This window comes from Miniopterus schreibersii, assembly GCF_964146895.1.
Source record: "Miniopterus schreibersii genome assembly, chromosome: 18".
In the NCBI taxonomy this organism is placed as follows: domain Eukaryota; kingdom Metazoa; phylum Chordata; class Mammalia; order Chiroptera; family Miniopteridae; genus Miniopterus; species Miniopterus schreibersii.
This window is the reverse complement of record NC_138121.1, coordinates 39,184,837-39,207,003: the sequence shown is the minus strand read 5'-3', so window position 1 is coordinate 39,207,003 and position 22,167 is coordinate 39,184,837. Positions and strand designations below refer to the sequence as shown.

The 22,167-nt window shown below is 54.5% G+C and overlaps 1 protein-coding gene across 1 annotated transcript in view; it reads right to left on the bottom strand.

Annotated features, from left to right (window-relative positions):
- Window positions 1-7,372: 7,372 nt before the first annotated feature.
- Window positions 7,373-22,167, bottom strand: part of ZNF536 (zinc finger protein 536) — a 244,192-nt gene continuing 229,397 nt past the window's right edge. The window contains exons 6-7 of the mRNA XM_081119583.1: window positions 15,043-16,605; window positions 7,373-8,254 (exon numbers count right to left, since the gene is read on the bottom strand). Coding sequence (XP_080975709.1) covers window positions 8,247-8,254; window positions 15,043-16,605 — 1,571 coding nt within the window. The 3' untranslated portion in view covers window positions 7,373-8,246. The remainder of the gene's footprint in view (window positions 8,255-15,042; window positions 16,606-22,167) is intronic.

Sequence of the window (22,167 nt, the reverse complement as noted above, 5' to 3'; positions counted from 1 at the left end):
CACCTTCTCCCAATCAATTGCATATTTTAAATTAAAACAAATGACTGTTTCTAGGCCAATCAATACTTGCATCTTTGCCTTTTAAAAAGTAAAAAGTTTCATGTAACGAAATCCTTATCTCTGCCCCATCAATCCAACTTTAATATAATTCACTATTTAATAAATATAACCCTCTTTGTGCAGAGCGTCGTCATGAAAAATGCAAACACTGCCACGGCTCCCAGAACCTCGGAGGTGGAACCGTTGCCTCTTCCGCATAAACTCCGGGCCCTGGCGCTTCTCCGCCCCCTTCGAGTCTTAGGAGCCGTTTGTTCCTATTAAGTCTAAAAAAAAGGGTTTATGTATTTAACGATTCTAAAACTAAAATGCTACCTACTATTGCACAATTGCCATTTTATCTCTTTAAACTTCTCTGGCTTGACGGTTTTAAAAGGGCAAAAGCAGAAAACCCTTTTCTAATACCCAATTTGTACATCTGCGGCTCCCCTCCGACCAGCACAGGCACCATATGTTTTTAATTATCCTAATGGCCCTAAAGAACCTGTTCAGTGGGAAACACATACGATCCTTTTATTACTGGTTTGTAATTTAAACAGTTTTAACAGGAAAGGTCTGGCTAGAGGGGAGACAGCTCAAAGGCCTAGGATCCCAGTCACGGCCTCTGGGAGCGCAGGCTCGGGTCCCACCCATGAGGCGGGACCTGCTTCCCCTGCCTGGTAATTGGTCACATGTGACTGGGCTCCCTGGGACCTGAGAAGACAGGATCCGTGATCCCCAGGGAGGAGGGTCTGGTCAGAGCCTGATGCGGTGAGAATGAGGCTGACAAATATTATCCTGGCCTGACCCCGGCTGCCTTCCCCTCAGGGGGCCAGCCTGTGCCCTGGGCCACCCACGACCACTCTTCCCCACCTGGGCCCCAGGGAGCCAGGGCAAGGTGAGGGGTCAGGTTTCCTGGAGGCCCTCTCACACGGAGGGGGCAGGGAGGCGAGCTGACAGTTTTTCCCTGAGGCTGAGAAGTGACTGAGAATGGTCCTAAGAATGATGGATCCTCAGACTAGGAGCAAAGGAAATCTCAGTGATCCAACCAGACTTTGTCACTTGTGGAGGTGAGGACACCGAGGGGAGGAGAAGAGACCTGCTCAGGGTCAGGAGGCAAGTTCAAGGCCAGGGGGTCTCCTGGAGCACACTGACTTACGCCCAGGCCCCCGGCTCCTCTGTGACTCCCGGACCCAGAGCTACAAGTCGGCAAGAACTCCGGGTTTTTATGTGTGTGCGCTGGTTTGTTTTGGATGCACCTCGAACAAGGACTGTAGGCACCACAGGTGAGGTGGCAGAATGGTCACCCGGGGTGGCCACTGCCTGGCTTTGACCCTCAGCTCCCTCCGTGACTTGCGGGCCATCCAGGTGAGGACAGCAGCTTGTCTGTGCCTCGACTGCCCACACGCCAAGTGGAAAGAGGAGTCACGCCTGCCCAGTGGTATTTATGAGGATTCAATGAAAGAATATCATTTGTTATCCTCTATAGAAGCGATTTTCAACCTCTCGTCTCACAGCACATAAACTAATTACTAAAATTCTGTGGCACACCAAAAATACATTTTTTGCCGACCTGACCAAAAAAATAGGTATAATTTTGGACAGCCATCGTTGGGTTGGCTGTTGTCATTTTTTTATTTGACAGTCTGAGGGAAAAGGGGTCTGTGCCCCTGACTAAACAGTCAGGTGTTGCACGTGTTAAAAATTCTTGAGGTACAGTGATTGAAAATCGCTGCTCTATAAGGTATTCAGCATGGGAGGTGGCCCTGCACATGGTAGGTACTTAATATTTAAAAATAACCAGATCCTGCTACTAAAGCCAAAGGAGGCATTCCTTGGGCATGGGGAGAATTTGGGGAAAACTGTCACTTCCTTAAACACTAGAGCCAAGATGCCAACTTGGTATGGACAGAGCCTCTGTCACCGCTGAGTACCCGGAGGGCGGGCAGTCGGGGTGACGGATGTGACTTCCTCTAGGCCGACCAAACTGCAAGCCGCAGCCCACGTCGTTGTCAAGAAAACGTCTTTCTCTTTGCTACTAGTGGTCAGTTTTAGCTCCCACATGTGACTCTGTGACAGTTTATTACTTTGAATTTTTGGGTCACAGCTTAATATTGGAAATGCAATATATCAGGCAAGTGGGATGGTGTGGCTGACCACCAGTCCCGACCATGCAGACAGCAGGGGCTCAGGAGGGGACAGTGCCTCTCAGGAGATTCCTCTCCTGATGCTGCAGGACGGTCACCCCTACACCCGCGTACAGCCGGGTAAGTTGAGGCTCAGAGCGGCTCCAAGGGACAGCTGTGACTTGAGGAGCAGCGGGAGGCTTTTCCACTGAGTAGATAAATAACCTTGGGCGAGTCTCCTGACATCTATGCCTCAGTGTCCTCATTCGTGAGGTGGTAGTGACGAGCAGGTGAGGGCTGTGCTGGGTGGCTGCAGGCCCGCTGGCTTCCCATGAAGATGGCCTGCAGCAGGGTGGCCCTGCCTGCTGCAACGGGGACACTCCTCCCCCTCCACCCCAGCTTCCCACCTGTGAGACTCGCTCTCTTCCTGGGTCAGCAGGTGTGGCTGGCATTGGTGTGGCCAATCCCACCCTAGAGGAGGGAGGGAGGAGGGGAGGGGAGGGGGAGGGGGAGGAGGGGGGTTCACAAGTCCAGACCTGGCCGTCTGAGTGACCCCAGAAGACCATGGGGAAGCTCTCTGGTAAGTTAAAGTAAAGTGGGGGGCTACGGAGTCCCAGCCAGAGGGGATGCTCTTTCCTTTGGTGAGAAGAGGGCTGGAAGGCCACCCTCATCTGAATATCAGTGGTGACCTCTGGACTCAACAAATAGCAAGTGTGTCTTAATCAGAGCCCGACCCTGAGGCTCAGGGACAAGGAGATCACCGGCCCTGCCCCTCAAGGGAACAGGGAGCTTGACCACAGGTTGCTGCCTGGCCTGTGGCCCAGGTGACAGCCCTCCCTGACCTGGCCAGCCCAGCTCTGTTGCCCAGCGAGGCTGGGCTCAGTGCAGGCCCCGAGTTCCCAGCTCTGAGAATCATAACTCACATTAGCGGGTCCCATCTGCGCCCAGGGAAGGCAGAGCAGGGAGGGCGCATAAAACTCCAAGTTCCCACAGAGCATCTGTCTTAGTGCAAACAATGGACCATTATCTTGTAAATAATTCTGATTAAGCTGCTGCATTTCCTCCCCAAACTGGTGGTTGGAATCTGGGGAGGAAGCTGCTGGAGCCCAGGCCCTGCCAGCCTTCATACTCACCCCTCACCCCTCGCCCCTCACCTCTCACCCCTCACCTCTCACCCCTCACCTCTCACACTCACCCCTCACTTCTCACACTCACCCCTCACCCCTCACACTCACCCCTCACACTCACCCTCACCCCTCACCTCTCACACTCACCCCTCGCCCCTCGCCCCTCACCTCTCACCCTCACCCCTCACTTCTCACACTCACCCCTCACCCCTCACACTCACCCCTCACACTCACCCTCACCCCTCACCTCTCACCCCTAGCCCCTCACCCCTCACACTCACCCCTCACCTCTCACCCCTCACCTCTCACCCTCACCCCTCACCCCTCACCCCTCACCTCTGTGGCAGCACCAGCCAGGGCAGCACCAACCACCAGTGGAACCTCAGGCGCCCCTTTAGCCCCTGCTGGGCGTGTCCCCTCCTTGCTGCCTGTCCCACCCTCCTCTCCATCATCTCCATCTCCATCTCCATCTCCATCTCCATCATCTCCATCTCCATCTCCATCTCCATCATCTCCATCTCCATCATCTCCATCTCCATCTCCATCTCTATCATCTCCATCTCCATCATCTCCATCTCCATCTCCATCTCCATCATCTCCATCTCCATCATCTCCATCTCCATCATCTCCATCTCCATCTCCATCTCCATCATCTCCATCTCCATCTCCATCATCTCCATCTCCATTTCCATCATCTCCATCTCCATCTCCATCATCTCCATCTCCATCTCCATCATCTCCATCTCCATCTCCATCTCCATCTTCATCTCCATCATCTCCATCTCCATCTCCATCTCCATCTCCATCTCCATCTCCATCTTTTTCTCTCGCTCTGTTCACGCCTGGTTTCCCTCCTCTCCTCCCCGCTCCCCTCCTGCCTGCCCAGGCCTCCAGTTCTGACTTCTCCCTGCATCTCCTCCTTGGCCTCTTCCTCTGCCTCCACCTCCCCTCGCTGTGCAGGGCCCTGCCCTCTCCCGGGATCTGCCCACTGCCCAGTCCCCTCTGCTCTCGGCCCTGCTGTGGCTCCCTCCTCGCTCCCTCCGCACCCAGGGCCTGCCCGGCCCTCCCACTGCCCCGACGCCCACGTAGTGAGGATGGTGTCCAGGGGCCTCCGAGGCCGCAGGCCCCACGCAGCTCCCTGACCTCTGGGTTGTCGGCCTGGGCAGGCGGCTGGGGGCCCACTGGGCCTACTGGGTCCCTCCTCTCACCACTGAGAGGGCCCTTGGGGCCCCAAGTGCAAGAAGCCTCTGGCCTTGTGGTTCTGGACGCCAGGTCTGCCTGCCAGGTGGGCACCTCCCGTATCTCCTGTTGAAAACCCACCGTCAAGGCAAAGAGCCGAGTGTCGCACACCCCGCACATTAGGGAAATCCGGATGCATACCCCAAGGTCCTCAAGAAAACCCCCATGATTTAAAATTAGTTGCCCTGAGTGTAACTTAGGACATTTTAAGCCCAAAGTTCTCACATAAAGGAAGGTACAAAACTTCTGCTCCTGCTGGCCGACCACCTGAGATTTCACATCTCACGGTGAAGCCTCCATCTCACTAGACAGGAGAAACGTGGCGACGGGAGCCAGCGCTGTTTTCTCACATCCTGACAATGCACAGGGTCCCAGGAGGGGCTCCCCCTGGGGACGAGAGGAACCCTGGCTTGGCTGTGACCAGCCCCTCACGTGACGATACACACGGGCAAGGACGCCGGGTGCCTGCTTCCCAATACCCTACAAATTCCCTGCCCACTGGCAGGGTCTCAGCGGGCTCTCGGTTTTCATGGGAGCTCTTCCTGGGGCCTGCATGGCGGCAGAAACCCTAAAATAACTGAATTATGGGTGACTTGTCCCCTCCAAATTGCTCACTCATAGTCACTTTGTTCCCTTGAGGCTGCACAAGGGACACAGATGTACCAAGTCACATTGAACCCAATACCACGCCTCGGATGGGAGGGTTGCCCACTTGGAGCTGGTACATGCCACCCCCGCCAGGGGCCTCGGAGACTGCGAGGGTGAATGCACTGTCCTCGACCAGGGAGAGCTGACATGCCGTGAACCCCTGGTCGCCAGCTGCAGCCCTGCCCAGGGCGGGCACCTCGGCTTGGCCGCCCTTGCCCTCTGCCCTCCCTGCCCCAGGACACACAGAACACTGAGTCAACAGAGTAAAGCAACTGCCCATCACATAGAAAGAGCAATAATTTGTTAAATTAATTGCAAATTTGTTTTCCTCACTTGGTTGCTTTTCCCCTTTTATGTGGATAATTGAGAGCATATTATATTAATTTGACAACAACAGAAGTTCAAAAAGAAAACTCAGCCTTGTGAGTGGTGGGTCCCTATGGGATGGGTGTATCTGGACAACGCCCCATGCAGCGGAAAGCCAGCGTGCCTGGGGCAGGAATGGGCAGTTTGGTTATGGAGTTGTGCAGAGTCCCCCAACTTTCACCGTGAAAATGCAGTTTCCTTAGGAGGCAGGACGTGCTCCGCACAGAGGGGTATGCTCTGCGTAGGCAGGGCGTGACAATCCCGCGTCGTTTCTTTGAGGAAAAGTGACTACATGAGCAATGCTCATCTCCCAAAGGTTGGATTCTTTTAGGTATTTTAGAACATCTGAGTTTTATCAGAGCAAACCTATTTCCCAACACGTGTGATGAAGACATGGATTTGAAGACTCTGTTCCCTTCCTTGGCCTGGGCCATCTCAAGGCACAGTCACCCCCTTGAGCCTGCACCTCCATCTACAAAGGAGCCCCTGTCTCTTTGGGCCAGTGGTCCCCCACTTGGAAAGAACAGCTCTAGGCTGGACGGCTGAGGGCAAGTCCAATCCAGGGGGTAATGCTTGTGGTCACCCCAGGTCTGAGTCCAAACAGGTGGGGCTTGCCATGAGGGTGGGGGCGGGGTGCAGGAAACAAATTGCCAGCCCTACGGAACTGGGAAGGGAGTCCTGAGTCCACTCAGCCCCACCCAGCAGGCAGGATGCCCCCAAGAACACCAGGGATGAGAGGGAACCAGGGAGGTGGATGGGAAGTGGGGGTGGGGTACAGTGCAAGGTGTGTGGGAGTCGGGGGAGGGGAGGGAGCTGGGATGCCCTGAATGAGAAGAGGGAGGGGCTGGGACTCAGCTCCTGGACTGAGAGCCCAGCAGGGTCTCCTCTTAGCCCTAGAAGTTACCCCTGGGGAGGAACTCAGGAGCACGCCTTGCTTTGGAAGCAGGACCCCATGGAGACGAACCATTAGGGGACTAGGTGGAGTGGAGGGAAGAGAGAGCAGCAGAGGCCTGGCTCAGGGGCCCAAGGAGCCTTCCTGCTGTCCCCACAGGAGTGGATGATCTGTAAGGCCTGGCCATTCATGCTGCTCTGGACCCCAAACCCTATCCTCGCCTGACTGTCAAGGCCAGGGCCCTGGTGTCAGCAGGGGTCCCAGTGTGCAGAGTGGCTGTGACAGATGAACAGGGCCTGGGACAGCCTTTGCACCCCGAGCAGAGGCACCTTCAACAGAGCCCTCTCCTCCCGCCCACCCATGTCCCCAGGCTGGTGGCTTTGGTCCCAAGGACTCCTGAGGGTGCTTGTCTGGGGGGCTGCCCCCTGGAAGTTGCAAATGTGGCTTCTTAGGCCTGAGCAGAGGGAGCACACACCCCTTCGCAGGGAAGCTGTGGGCCTGCGGGAGTGATGCCAGCCTTGAGGAGTCACCAGGAACCGGAACGCAGGGAAGGTGCAGGGGAATTCTCCCAGGCACTGCACCCACTTCCCTGGCAGCCTGCACACTCTGTGCCTCAGTTTCCCCTACCCACAGGGCCCATGAGCTGTCGGGATCTAGATGCATGAAAATCATTTGTACAGGGACATGCATCCGTGTTGTCTGGCTCTCCCCACCTGCTACGGTCACCCCCTAAATTGGGAGGCCCCTTTACATTTGCATATTTGTGAATTGGTGCCTGTGGGGCCCCATAAAGATGGTGGAAATGGGAGACGTCGCCCAGCAAACATCCCTTAACAGCGGTACCTTCGGGGTCCTGTGGTGGCTTCCACCAGTGAGCAGGACTTGAGGGGCGCGGGGGTGTCACGGAGCGAATTAACATAACGACTCGAAGCAGCTCTGCTGTCTCACAGCGTTTTTTATTAGCAATACCAAGATAAGTTATTGAAGCATTTTAGAATTGTTTTACATTCCATTCATAAATGACCTAACTTGTAACTCAGCGCACAGCACACTGCAGATATAGTTTGACACTTACTCAGAAAGCTACAATTATTAGGACTTACATGCCTCCATTACCCCGTTACCGGGAGCACCTCCACGTGTCTAATTACTCAACAGCACTGGGTGCCAGGGCCCACGACAGCCGGCACACCTTCGCACATTTTGCTTCAACCACTGCTTGTCCGTTGCGAGCGTCAAGGTGCCGTCCCTGGGGTCTGGCTGTCACCTGCTCCTGGGGAATGTGACCACCCGACACAATGTTACACTAGCAATGTTACTGCTTAAATACTTGGGAGAAGGGTAAGGACTGCGCTTCTGGGTTCTTCTAAAGTGTTACAAAGTACAGGACGATCAGACATGGGACCAGGACCACGTCAGGGCCACCTGGGGAAGGGAGTGGGCACCGCTGGGCCCCTGGAAGGCGTTTCATAGGTGGGGGACCTTCGACCACCAGCAATCGTCACTGGAGATGCACGACTCCAAGGGAGCTCCTGTCCCTGCTCACGTCACTAAGCCCTGGCAATCCCGGCGACTACGACAAGCAGGGAGCGTGTGGGGCAGCACTTCAGCCTCCCTGCTTCTCCGCCACACATGCTGCAGGTGGTGCGCCGTGTGTACACGTACCTATGCCAACAGTAACTATTTATTCAACACGCATATGTGTGTACAGTCTTCTCTTGACTCTACGCGAGGGACGGGCTGAGGAGAGCCGCCGACGGAGGAGCGCGGACACACAGGGGCAAGTCCAGCTAGACCGACTAGAACGGGGTGTCACTTACCTGCAAGAGAATGTGCACATTCATTAAATCCAGAACCATGGGGGCGAGAAACCTGAAAGCAAGGGAGGGCCGAGCCTCCCTGACCGTTTAATGGGGTCATGGCAATAAAGCAACATTTGTAAGACTGGGTCCTCCGTCTCTGGCTACGGCGAGAAGAGTCTAAGTGGTTAGAGCAGGTTGGCAATTAGGCGCAGAGGTGCCGGTGATCAGCGCTCGGTAAGAGGAGATAATCGCTGCGCGTTAGAAAGCGGGGCTCTGCACGCAACATCTGAACGTGGAAAGAGAAGGACCCGACTCCTCAGCAGCTAAGCAGCGGCCTGTGTGTAGGTGGCGGTCGGAGCCAGCCAGGCCTTTGCTTCAGCAGCCGAGGACGGCAGATGCTGCAGAGGAAGCTCAGCTCAGGAGCACAGTGCTCCTGGCCCAGGTGGGGGCTGGGCCCACTGGGGGACTTGGCATTTCCCTGGGGATGTGGGTGTCTGTTCTGACAACACTCTCGGCATTCTCTTCCTCCCTCCCAATCTGAAGTCCTCGCCGGGGAGGAAAAGTATGTGAGTGTGTACGTATGTCTGTGAGTGAACATGTGTGAGCGTGTGTGTCAGTGTGTGTGTCTGTGAGTGTGTGAGTGTCTGTGTCAATGTGTGTGTGCATGTATGTGTGCCTGTGTGTGCAAGTGCGCGCATGCATGTGTGAATGTGTTTGTGTGCCTCCGTGTGTGTGTACGTATGTGAGTGTATGTCAGTGTGTGTGCCTGTGTGTGCGTGCATGTGTGCTTGTGTGTGTACTGAACCAAAGAGCTCTCCTCTCCCCGGGAGCAGTCCTGGGCGGTAGGTGTCATGCGACCCAAAGAGAACATGGACAGGACAACATGAAAGCTCCAGACTCCCTCCCACTCCAGAGGCGCTGCTGACTCAGACAGTAGCTTTTGTACCAAAAATGTGCAACGAAAGGGACGGAGCATCAACAAGGTCAGATGTCACCAGTGTTTGCGGTTTACAGACACCGTCCATTTGTTTGCTCTGCAATGGGGAGAGGATCATTTGGCAAATACAGTGGTAGTCACACCACAGCCTGTCACCCTGCAGGGAAAACAACATCACGCAGCGGCGCCCCGTTTCACGTGAAGGGGCCGGGAGGGGGCACTGCCCTTCAGAGGCTGCCCCTCTGTCCCACTCCGCACATCGCGAGGCTTTGGAGGAGGGCACGGGAGTGCCTGCCCGGGGCTGCTGGTTTCTGTGGGGGACCAGGGACAGCACCTATGCTCTGTCCCGCCGGGGTCCGGCGGCCAGCTGGGCAGAGCGGGATGGGGCGGTGATTGGCAATGGTTTATGGATCTATCCTACTGGGATCTGGCATCAGACCCAGGACACAAGCTGTTACAGGAAACGGGCTGACTGTGAACGGAGAAGTCCCACAGAGAGAGCGAGGCAAAGGTGCGCTCGACCCCCTTGACCCACACTCTCGGGAGCCGCCCAGGAGCTGCCAGAGGAGGGGGTGGGTGAGGGCCCCGAGGGTTTGAGCCACAGCAACGCGCCTCCAGAGACCGATCAGACCCCATAGCCGCGATCCTGGCTCGCACACACCTGGCAGACTGAGATGTCTTGTTCCTCTTCTGGCACCGTTTTCCTGACATAACCTCCTTTCTTCAAGGCCACACCTCGGCACTCAGAATCAGCCAGGAGACCACAAGTGTGCCGACTGCCCCAGGCCACACGCACCAGCCACCTAGGCTCAGGGTCTCCACAGACAGGCCGTGCTCACGACTCATGCACACCCCGGCCACCACGCACGCCCTTGGCAATCACTACTGACCATGGACCTCAGCCACTCCTGGTCAGACACTGAGCAGGGGCATCACCTCCTACCAAAAGCACTGGCCCCCCGTCAGGAGTAGGACAGGATAGAAACAAAGTGGTGTGACCTCACGATGGGCTCTCAGCACAGAATCACCCTCCAAGCTGACTCCCCCACCTCCCAAGGAGCAGCCACCACTGAGCTGGCAGCCAGAGGGCATAAAATACGTCTCCAGACCCACAGTGGAAAATAAGGGCTGTGCTTCCTAGTGCTAAGGGGACAACTGCTAGCAAAAGATACTTGGACACCGGCATCACTTCCTTGCAACGTCCCCCTGTGGATGTCACCTCCACTCTCAATACCAACTCCACTGAGAGACGCTGGTCCAACCTTTTACACCCTCCACCTCCGTCTCCATCTCTGTTCACCTCACACTCGCCCATCAGGGAGGCCACTGAGCTTTCACAGCCCAAGTGCAGCCAGAGCCAAGTCCAACCTGCCTCCTCTTCCTCCGCCCACCTCACCATGACAGGGGCTCTGGAACCACCACACATGAGGGCAGGCACCCCTCCTGGAGGCAGAGACAGGTACCCAGAGGGAGCCCTGGGGCTGCTGACCAGGTTGCTCCCTGCCTTGTTGCCCTGGCCAGTGGAGGGACAGTGGACAGGTTTCTGCATGTCTTCTTATGGGACAAGGGACAGCCACAGCAACGTAACTCCCCCGACACCAGAGCAGGAGCCCTATCCCACGGCCTGTCTTGGTCACTCCAGCTGAGTGGAACCCAGCCTCTGTCCGCTCGCTGTGGATGGCCGCCTGGGCGGGACCCTGCGGAGCCGAGCGCGGGGGGGAGGCCACAGGGGCTGTGAGCCAAAGGGAGTGGCTCTCTGGGTGGCAGACTGAGCTGAGAGACAGCGAGGTGCTGGAAGACAGAAGGAGCGTTGCCAGAGTGCTACTGGGCTCTCTGCGTCCATTTCACTACTCGTTTTAGAATCCATGAGGCAAGAGGGCCGACGGACCCTGTCGGCCCAGGTCACTGCTCTTCCCCTCACCCAAGTTTAATTTTTTAGAAAGGGGTCCCAGTTGTCGCACTGCTGTGAGAGAACCCTCAGTCGCAGCATACTTTAGGTCCGACAAGCCGGTCTCCCAATAACCTGAGTTGTGAGTGTCGGGGCTATTGCTGTTAATGCCCCCGCCACCTCTTCGCTTCCTCACAGGCCCCGGCAGTCCCTCCGTCCAGAGCACAAGAGCCCCACGCCCGTAATGGACATGCGGGTGGGTTCTCCGATGGGGATGGCTCCCAAGCAGAGCTTCGAAGAGTAAGGAGCCAGGTCACTGCTCTTCCCCTCACCCAAGTTTAATTCCTCCCCATCGGCCCTGACCCCAGCTCACCAGAGGACACCTGCACGCAAGACTCGACCCACACTGGCCCCCAGCCGTCCATCCCGAGTTCAAAAGGCAAGGAGCCCGGAGCAGAAGGGCCGGCTTGCTTTCCATAGCCACAAGCTCTGCGGCCCCGCAGGCAGCCTGCCCGGGAGCCAAGCACACCGGCCTGCGCTGTGGCGCACATGGAAGCCTGTGACCCTGAGTACTCCAGCCACCAAGCCACCAGCTGACCCAACAGTTCATCAGATCTTTCAGACTGGACAAGGGGGCTTCTGCCTTGTCTTGTATGTGGATGTCAGTGCTGCTCTGATCTTCCTGTCCCCCAATTAACTATCATGTGGATCCTGTCCCATTACAAAGCCAAGGTCGAACCTATTCCAACAAGACCACAGCTCATCCATACCTTCCCACAGCACAAGGGCCCCTGTTCATCATGTTCTCCAACTGAATGAAGAGACATGGCTGTGCCTGGAGTCTGAAGTCACTGCCAGGAGAAAGAGCTGGGACTGGGGCTGGATTTAACATAACAAGACCAGTGAGTCCCGACTCACTCTAGAACCAAGGTGGCATAGGGTTAACTGTCACATGTTCGATGGCTCTGTCCCCTGGGGAAGGATCTATGAAAATCCACGCACACTCTCAACATGGACACACACTGCAGGCCTCTCCCACCCAAGAGGCTGCTTGGCCTCTCTCCTCCTGGTCTCTCTCCTGTACCCGGGTTACAACTGACCTCTAGGAATGAGCAGCGCACACTGGCCAGGATCCCAGGTCCCTGACCCCGAGGAAGGCAGGAGCCAAGACTGAAGGTTAGGAGGCAGGCACGTAGACCTCGGGGAGCACCAGGAAGTGAGCCACCACGAGGACCACCACAGACCGAGGGTCAGAGGCCAAATCACCAGCACGTGTCCGAGGAGCTGCTGAGCTCCGTGGGGTGTCCTCAAGATCTGAATGAGGTTTGCCCTCAGGTTTGATTACATTCACCCTTATGAGGACCGAAACAGACGGGTACACACCCCTCCTGCAAGACTGTTTTCAGGGGCATCGAATGGAGGTTTAGGTTCACCATCCAGACAAAATCAGACCCCAAACTCTCCAGGGATGAGAAACACTGGGCTCACTCTTGGGCTTGACTCACTCTGGCTTCCTGACCCAACCAGGCCTCAGGCTGTGGGCCGTCCGGAACCCCATCTACTCTGAGTGGATCAGGAGGGGAGGAAGTGTGAGGGATATTTGATTTCTGTGCCAGCATCATGTCTCCTCTTACAAAGTCACACCAGTGGGGGTTAAACTGTTCAACTACTGCATGTGCTTCTTGCCATGGGAGAAACAGAGTGCACTCGACTGAGGGGAAGATGCCCTGTGCCCACTGGGAGCCCACTGGGTCTCAGCTTTCCGGCCAGACATTGGCTCGGAGGAGGGATGCGCAGGCCTGGACCTCCGGGGCAGTGGGGCACCGAGGCAGCCAGGAAAGAAACAGGGCCAGATATGGGGGGCGGGGTGAGCACAGGGTCAAGCCCATCTGGAGCAAGAGGGCCACGTCCCCACCCCCCGCCCGGGACAGGTGGGCCAGAGCAGGGTCTGCTGCCGCTTCCCAGCTAACGCGGGCGGGAGAGGAAACAGGCCCGACGAGTGCGGAACCTGGCTCTCTGAAGCCAGGCCGGCTTGTTTTGGCTTCTCACCTGAGTGCAGGTGGAGCGGGGCACCTGCAGCCTCGTCCGTGGAAGCCACCAGGATGGCCTGAGGTCTTCGTCCCCCTCTTGGCGAGGAGTCACAACTAACCCAGCTCTGCTGCCCGAGGTTGACAAGCCAACGTTCTGCACATCCCCAGAAACTCAGGGGTGTTGTGAGCTGCCGTCTGGGGAGGGTGAGCAGTGCCTGGGAGCTGGGCTCAGAGAGGAAGGGCTCACAAGACAGAGCAGCTTCCCTGGGCCTCCCCCACCCTCGCCTCTGCCAAAGGACACCACTGGGCAAGCTTCCTCCGAGGCGAGGCGGCAGCTTCCTTCCGTGATAGGACCATGGGAAAATTAATAGGGGTAATATGAGCTCATTTCAATAATAAAGAGCTTATGAACACGCCAGGTTTTGATCTTTTCTGATGCATGGATTCCTGGCAGGAACTAGGTCCTACTTAGGTATTTGAAAGAGCTGAAAATAGATTTTTTTAAAAAATCCCCAAACAACAATAAAAGAAACCACCCCAATCACAAACTTAAAACAACAATAAAAAAAAAAGATTGAACATCGCTCCCCCAGAAGAAGAGGGGGAAAATTGGACTGGCATGAAACCCTTTTCTGTTCCTTTTAAATATTGTTTTTAACAGCTTCAAAAGTAATGAATTGTATGTGGCTAAAAATAGAACTGGGTGCTGGGGAGGGGGCCTGTGACCACTCAGCATAAGGGACTGTCAATATTTTTTGGAGCTGTCAGCAATCAATTTCATGATTTTTGAGAATTCAAAAAATATTTCTGACTGCTTGATCCAGTTCCTAGTGAATTAGGAAAGGAGAGGGGGAAAATATCAAATTAAATTATGAACCGAGTCCAGCTTCCTGAATCCCACTGTGTGTACAAGGATCATCAGATCATCAGGGGTTAAAAAATACCCCTCCCTCCCTTCTTTCCTCCCTCCTTCCTTCTCTCCCTCTCTCCCTCCCCTTCCTCCCTCCCTTCCTTTTTCAACAAGTGGCATAAGTCGCAAAATTCCAGTCACAGAGTAAAGATGGAAGGTACCACTGTCATTTACCTCTGGCGAGGACTTCTGGGGCTGAGCTTCTGTGCAGAGAGGCTTCCCAGGGGACCATCTGAAGGCCAAGAGGAGAACGCACCCCTCCCTGCCCACCTCACACTCCTCTGCTCCAATTCTAGGCCTTGAATGTACTGTTGCTTTTTAAGATCTGGAACTGCTTGGGGGTGACCGTATTCTTGGAGGAGGTAAAGAGGCGCCGACTGGCCAAGCAGAGCAGCGGGTGTGGGTCCGAGACACACAGGACCCCAACGCCAGCAACTCAGGACTGCACAGTGCGCATTTCTCATCAGGACAACAGACAGACAGGGGAAGAGACGGACGGACAGAGGCAGCAGGACAGAAGGCAACAGTCACAGTCACTGCCATGTGGCGTCTAAAGATGAGTCAGACGGGCACACGGCCCCCCATCTGGAGAGGGTTCGCAGTGCGGCACCTAGAACCCTCCCGTCTGCGGAGGCAGCTCCGGCTGAGCAAGGCAGCGAGCGCTGGCTTTAGGCATCTCACCCATCAGTTAAAAATACTGAAAAGCTTGCAAGGTACCACGTCTCTTTTTACTTTTGTTTTTCAAGTATCTTTCCCCCTTCAAAATATGGATTAAAAGCAGGAGTAGTTCGCACCGGGAGACCCCACCCCCTCCAGGCCCGGGACAGGCCTTCGGGATCACTGCCACGCAAAGGGGGGCCCAGCGTGCGAGTCCTGACACTCGCTCAGGACTGTCCGTGTTGCATCTACAGCACTGTTGGGGCCTCTTTCATGTTTATTCAAAACCTGCTAATGAAAATGTCTATCTCGTTTTTTGAGAAAATGACAACTCAGCACTGATGCTTTGGGACATGAACTCAGGAAGAGGGTTCTACAACTTACCACACAAGTCCGGCCTCTTGACGCATCCCGAGCCGGCCGTGCCGCCGGCAAGTCCGTTAAAGGCCGCTAAGCCGTCGGCGCTGTAGGCCCTGAGGACCGACAGCATGTTCAGCTGCTTCTCGGGGCCTGGGGGCCCCCGCTCAGGCCGGGGCAGGCCCGCCCCGGGGTCCTGAGCTGGAAGCAGGCCCGGGCTGTGCCACGGCTTCTCTGACGCCTGGGGCAGGGGTGACGCCAGCCCCTGGCCCGGCTGCAGGGCGCCTGCGGGCAGCAGGCTGTCCCCACCCTCGCCGCCGTCCTTGCTGAGGGCCGACTGCGGCTTCCTTGTCATCTCGGGCTCCGTTTCAATCTCGTCCTCGTTGTCCCCCTGGGTGGAGTCCATGTCCTCCGAGGAGGCGATGTCGGACAGGTCCTCAGTAGTGTTCTTGTCAGCGGTGTCGGGGATCACGATCGGGGCGTCATCTTCTGAGTGGGCCTTGCCATCCGGCCCCTTGTTGGGGCAGGAACTGGGGGCTCCTGAGCCCACCACGCCCGGGTAGACGCCAAACTGCTTGTAGAAGTCTGACGGGAAGTTACGGAACGCAGGGTCCACGTGGCTGGGCCACGGGCCACTCTTCTGCTCCCCCAGAGTCTCCTTGGCCTGCCCTTGGGCAATCTTCTCCGAAGCAGAGTCTGGAGGCCCGATCAGGTTGGCCAGTGCCACCTCCTTGCTTGATTGTACCAGGGGCAGCAGGGCCACTTTGCTGGCCTCCCGGACTTGCTCTTTGCAATGGACGGCCAGCCCCACGGCATGATCTCTGCGTTTCGCTTTGCCCAGGTGGTTGGCCTGGAGGTGAAGGGCCATGAGCTCCATGGACGACGTCGTGAAAGCGCAGAACAAGCAGCCGTGCCACGCGATGCTGTCCTGCACCGTTACCTGGGAGCCGGGAAGGGAGGTGGCATCGGGCCGCACAGACAGGTCCAGAGGCTCGTACTGAGACTTCTCCGACTTCCTCGGGGCCGCCTTCCCACCACCCTTGTCCTCGCCGCCATCCACCCCGTGGACTTTCGCGGAGGGAGGGTCACACAGGGCTTTGTCCTTCAGGTCCTTCTCCTTCCTCAGGGAGCTTAAGACAAAGCTGTCCATGAAGGCCTGCAAGGACCCTTGGAAACTCACGCCGTTGCTCATGACGCTTTGATAGGCTCTTCCAATTTCAGAGAAGTGGGTGCTTTTGGAGGGAAGGTCAGTGCCTTTCAGAGCATCCGAAGGGGCCTCCGAAGACATGCGGGTGGCCTGGCCGGGGTGGTCCCCAGACGAGAGCACTCCCGACGTCCACTGCTGGGAGGCGGGCCCGCCTCTGAAGTCCATGCCGGGGAGGCCCTTGAAGGCGCCCCTCAGGATGTCGGGCCTGACAAACAGGGCGGCTTTGCCCGGCAGCTCGTCCCTGTGGTCTTGGCTCAGGGGCTGTCCAGACAGGGCCCCTGTCCCGTTCTGTCGCTCCCGGTGATGCCGCTCTAAGTGGTACTTTAAGGAGGCAGACTGGGTGCCGGCATAGTCACAGTGGGGACACTTGTAAGGTTTCTCACCTGCAAGGTTTTGGCACAGGAGAGAAAAAAAGTGTTTATCTCACTTTGGTGTGCTGAACAAGGCTAGAAGGATCAACATTTGTTCTTGGAAACAAAGCAGCTCCAACTAATAATTAGTCAGCGAACGACTGCTCTTTAATAGGAGGGTAATTCGTACTCTTCAGCCTTTTTAATGATTTTGTACCGTTTGGGACTGTTCAGGATGACATACTATCTGCACACAATTAGCTATCTCTTTCTTTATCTAACATGTGAAAACGGCTATAGATTTAAAAGCTATGATTATGAAAATTAAGCATAATAATTTCAACCACAGTGATCATTAAAAGTAGAAGTTAGACGATGTATGTAACCAATGGCTGGTTGCAATATTTTGTGTATACAATAGCTCTGAAATTTGTTTAAATTATACACATGGAAACCATTTTTAAACCTAAAAATTTTATGGCCCTGTTACGCAAGACTGAAATGAGTGATTTAAGTCTTGCTCTGCAGTAAATCATGGATATAATTAGCAAATGGCACACAGCACGGGCAATTCATCATTATTTGGAGGGCACCCTTCCAGACGGGCTCAGAGAGCTGCAGACCCACGGCATTGTTTCTAAATAAAGAACTATAAATACCGATTCTATAAAATATTAATACCATTACGGTGCATTACGATTGCAGCACGTAAAGACATATAGTTAAGATAAAAAGCAGTCAATAAAACTTAAAAGAAAACGAGTAATAAAAAGGTACAAAACATATTTAGTTTCTGTATTTGAAATTAACATTATCTACTGGTCTTTGTAGTGCCTTAAATTTGTACTAATGGCAAACCTATTGCTCTGGTAGTAAAATGTGTAATTTACCTGCAATAAGCTCTTTCTAGAGAATAAAAATAGCTTTAAGGAGAGTTTTAAAACATATAAGGCCATTTTCATGAATTAAAATTTATTTAAATTCAACACCCAACTTCTATTGCGCTTTCCTCCACGGAAGAGACACAGGTACATACTACTTGGGCCTGCCAAGTTGTGAGATGGAGGGGACAGGAGGCCACACACCTGAACTTAAATACATCCCAAGAATTCATTAGCAATCCAGAGTCTTCCCTAGACCTTGGGATGGAAAACCTCTCAGGGCGAAGGCAACTGTAACAGTCTTGTTAGCTGTTCGCAGTGGCACCTGTCCATTTCCACAGTGATTTCTCTGAGGAAGCTCAGTGTCCCCACCCTGTGCTTGTCCAGGGTAAACCAGACTAGGTCACCAGGGAATGGTGAGTTCTAAAGACATCTTCCTGAGCCTGGGCTCAGCTGGTGCTGTGACTCCTGTTCTCCAAGTGTGGACATTTGGGGGTGACACAGTTGAAGAGGGGAGGACTTGGTAGCCAGGAGGGCCATCGGCCCAGTTCTGGGCAGGGGACTCCACCTCACCCCCAGACTGAGTGCCAGACTCATCTGTGTGGTGCCATGTGCCCCCACTCAGCAGCTGCAGGGCTCCCTGAGCAGCTCCAGCTGGCCTTGGGTCCAGGAGGGTGTCTAAGTGGAGAGGTCATGGTGTCTCCAGCTGGACCCCTGCTATGAATCTAGAGGAAGACGCTGCCCCTCTGACGTGAGGTATATATGGCTTTAGTCCTGTGAGGCCCAGATTCACATCGCCACTGCTGTTTGGACATCTCATCGGAGACCACAACACCCTCCATGGAACGGAGCTGTGCACACCACCACTGGCTGGCCTGGAAGTCGGCACCCTGCTGGAGCAGAGGCGGCCCCTGAAGCGGAGGGTGTTGTGGGTGAGGTGGTGGGGAATCGGGATCTGGCCATGGGTCAGTGGGCAGCTGGGGGTTGGGGTGAAGCCGCAGGTACTGGGTGAGACGCAGGCTGCATTTCAGGGACACACCTGTGGACCTTTATGTGCACTTTAGTCATGTATTGGATCAGGGTTTGCAGACAGTGCCTGGGCCTTCGTGGTGGGAGCTGCTGAGGAGGACCGTGGGCTGTGCCTGAGGCCGGGGTGGGCTGCACGGGTGTGTGGGCTCATTTCCAGGGGATGGGAATTTGAAATGCACATGGGGCTGTGGGTCTGACGCCCTAGGTTGAGTGGGGGCCAGAGTGGGCATTTCCCAGCATCTGTAGCAATTCTGATGCAGACAGTGGGAAGAGTGCACTGAAAAACCAAAGGGGAATTGCTTGAAGAGTTTTACAAACTGCTGACACCTAATCCTACCTCCACCCTCCAGAAATTCTGCATACTGGCCCAAAGCTCCCGCATGGCCTTCTGTGCACCTGGGCACAGAAACAAGGTGTAGAGCTCCCTGGGAAGTGGCCTTAGGGAGAGACCATGGGCAGCCGAGCAGAGAAGGACCCTGGACCTCTGCACCCAGGAGGTACTGAGAAGCTGGGCTGGGGACCAGGGACCCGGAGCTCTTTTGTGCTCCCCTGGGCACAAGATTCCCATGTTGGGACCTGTGCCTCCTCAACCTGTAATGTTCTCTGATGTCTCATGTCAGCTCTGGAAACCAGAGACACCTGTGCACACACACGTACACACCCGCACACCCTGAGATGCCTATGCACACATGTCCCATCTGCACACCCAGGAAAGTGCAGAGTCATTCACACACAGGAACTGATGGTGAATGAGCACCTCCGTTCTCCCAAGTCAGGTGGGGAACTGAATGAAGAACCAGAGAAGAGGCTGTGCCCTCATGGCCTTCAGAGGAGACACGTCATGGTTATAAATGCAAGTGACATGCACGCACACATGCACATGAACCACGCATCACACACATACCACACACCACACACGCGCGCACGTGCACACACACACACACACACACACTCCACACACGCTCGCTCTTCCATTTGGCCAACAGACAAATGCGAGTCCACCTGTGCTGATTGTTGCTTCCCAGTCAGTGCCCCCCATCTGGCCACTTGCTTCAGCCCAATGCAGGGCTGGCACTAACGCCGCGGCTTCTGCCCAGCAGTGAGTCAGTGGGCAGCCCAGCGCCCCTGCCCAGCAGACTCTGCCCAAGACTTGGAAAGGTGTTCCCTGTACAGCCTCATGGTCCCAGCCATCCCAGACCCTGCCAGCAGCTCTGTCTAGTTGAGTGATTCGACACTTAGGCCTTAAATGAGTCCAAACCTACTGGGGGGAACCACTCAGGCTGCCCCGAGCTTTCCGGGGGGTCACCTGTGATGTTTGGGACTCTGTCTTTGCATCTGCCTGGTGTAAGGGCCTCATACTCAGCGCCCTCGGAGCCAGGCTGATCACAGGCTGCAGGAACAATGGGCTGGGGACCCAACACTTCTCCCACAGGGCGGCTGCCACTCAGGTCCAACCAGCAGTGGACACAGTGACCGCTGGCATTCTAGGAAAAGTCAGACTTCCAGATTTCTATGTGAAATACTCTGGTTTTTAAATATTGGAACTCACTTGAATACTTCTCCAAATGTGAGAGGACCACAGAGCCCACTCTATAGACTGGGTCTGGCCCAGTGGCCCTTCTGAAACCTGCATCTGGGGAAAGGGGAGCCAATGCTGAGCTGTTATTCCCGCTGAACGAAGCAGGTCAAGACACCGGTGACCTTCCCTGGGGAAACCTCTCCCAACCTTTCAAGGGAATAAGACTTGGGCCCAAATAATGCCTTTCTAGAAAAGAGTTTAGCTAGAACAGGCATATAAACAGCAACTGTCAGCTCAGTGTGGCAATGGACTAAAGGCACAGCTGGTGTTGTAGAACTGTGCACCTGAAACCTATATAATTTTGTCAATAAATTATGTGTCACCCCAATAAATTCAATAAAAGGGGAAAAATTATTGGAACTGTCTTACTAGTGAATTATTAGTGAAACCAGCTTTCGCTGTTGTGGGGCTAAGGTGTCCATTCAGCTCTGATGCCTACAAGCAACTATAGAAGAAACTGTCAGAAATATATGGACAACTGGTTTAATTAGTGCATTGTATCTATTTTTACACCGTCACAGCTTTCATCATTCTGAGTCTCCACTTTGCGCTTGATAAGCCCAAGGAGTAAGTTCCAAAAATAATAGGTGGGTCCGTATGGACCTCCTTGGAAATCCCTCTCCGGCTGTTCCGACGGGCCTCCATGTCAGGCCTGCTGGTGGTGTTTTTTGGTCTGTTTTGCTAACTTGACCAAAGTGTTCTTGGTCTGAAATTGAGTAACTGAATGTTTCCCGCGTTTGCAGCATCTACTTAGTATTTATTTAGTCTCCTTCCCCGTCTTTACTTAGTTAATACCGGGAGAGATAAATGCGGTGGGGCCTTCACAGGGAAGCTCCAGTCCATAAATATAAATTGTGCACTAATTCCCCCAAAGCATATATGTGCTGTAAACCTGAAGACTTTCCACACAGCTGCTTATTGCTAAACAGTGCCTTGTCCAGAAGGGGACAATCTGTGTCTCTAATTGCTGTCACTGAAGCCGAGATTCATTATGTGACTTCCCCATTAAAATGTGAGCATTAATTTGTCTGATGAAATATCGCTCGCTGCAGTGTTCATTAGCCGTGGCCCACTGTATACGCACGTTGTTAGCTACCTAGAAACTGTGGTTAATTTCACTAATGGATATTTCCCTACTTAGTGTTTGGTAGGAAATTTACACTGTAACATTACCTCTGCAACTTTTAAGGAAATTTAAATCCAATCAATTATTTTCCACAAAAGTTTGGGATGTCGTTAGGGCAGGGAGAGAAGAAAGGGGGACGGTGGAGGAAGAACACAGGCTTTTAGTTCATCTTAGGGATGTGTACAAGTGATGGAATTTTAATTCAAAATAAAAAGGAACAGAAAGAACCATCTCCTTTGGGCAAGCTGATATTTTTTTCCCCCTCTTTTCATAATCGCTCATGTGCCGGACCCCGCTAAGAACAACGCACGCTCTCTCCTTTTAGAAGGGGAAATGGCAGAAGCTTGCATGTCAACCAGTCCGATTCTGAAGATTTATTCAATGCGCCCTTATAAGTGTGAAAACGGCCTGGTTACCTCGCCTGGAAGAGGGAATGCAGAGGTGTCAAAGGTAAGGCCAGTGTAGTGAGGTGTCAGGCACCTGGGTGAGACCTGCATTTCTACCCACATCGACCCCAGGGGGTGCCGAGGCAATTCTCTAAGATGAAAGGACATGAGGAGTAATTCCACCCCTGCCTCGGGCATGTATGTCGCTTTGAAATCACTGGGAGGCTTAGTCCACACACCTGTGGGTACAAATCACTTCCTTCCCCCCTGCTGGGTACTGTGCGTGTGCACTGTCCACGAAACGTCGAGATAATTCCTTAAAACAAGCCAAAGAGGCACCCAGAAAGGAAAAAATATCAACACAGTGCGGCAGTTAAAGGAAGGGGATTCCAAATTCGGCAGGCAGGATTGGGACCCATAATCAATGCTGGGACACTCCCGGCGGGGACTTCACGTCTCAGTTCCCGCCCCTACGCAGGGTGGGTGGCACATGGTGACCGAGGTGCTGTGAGGCCAAGCCGTGAATTCGCTCCCTGTGCGTGACTGTGGGGCTGTCATCACCACTATCATTACTGTCACAGTTCCCCAGGGCCG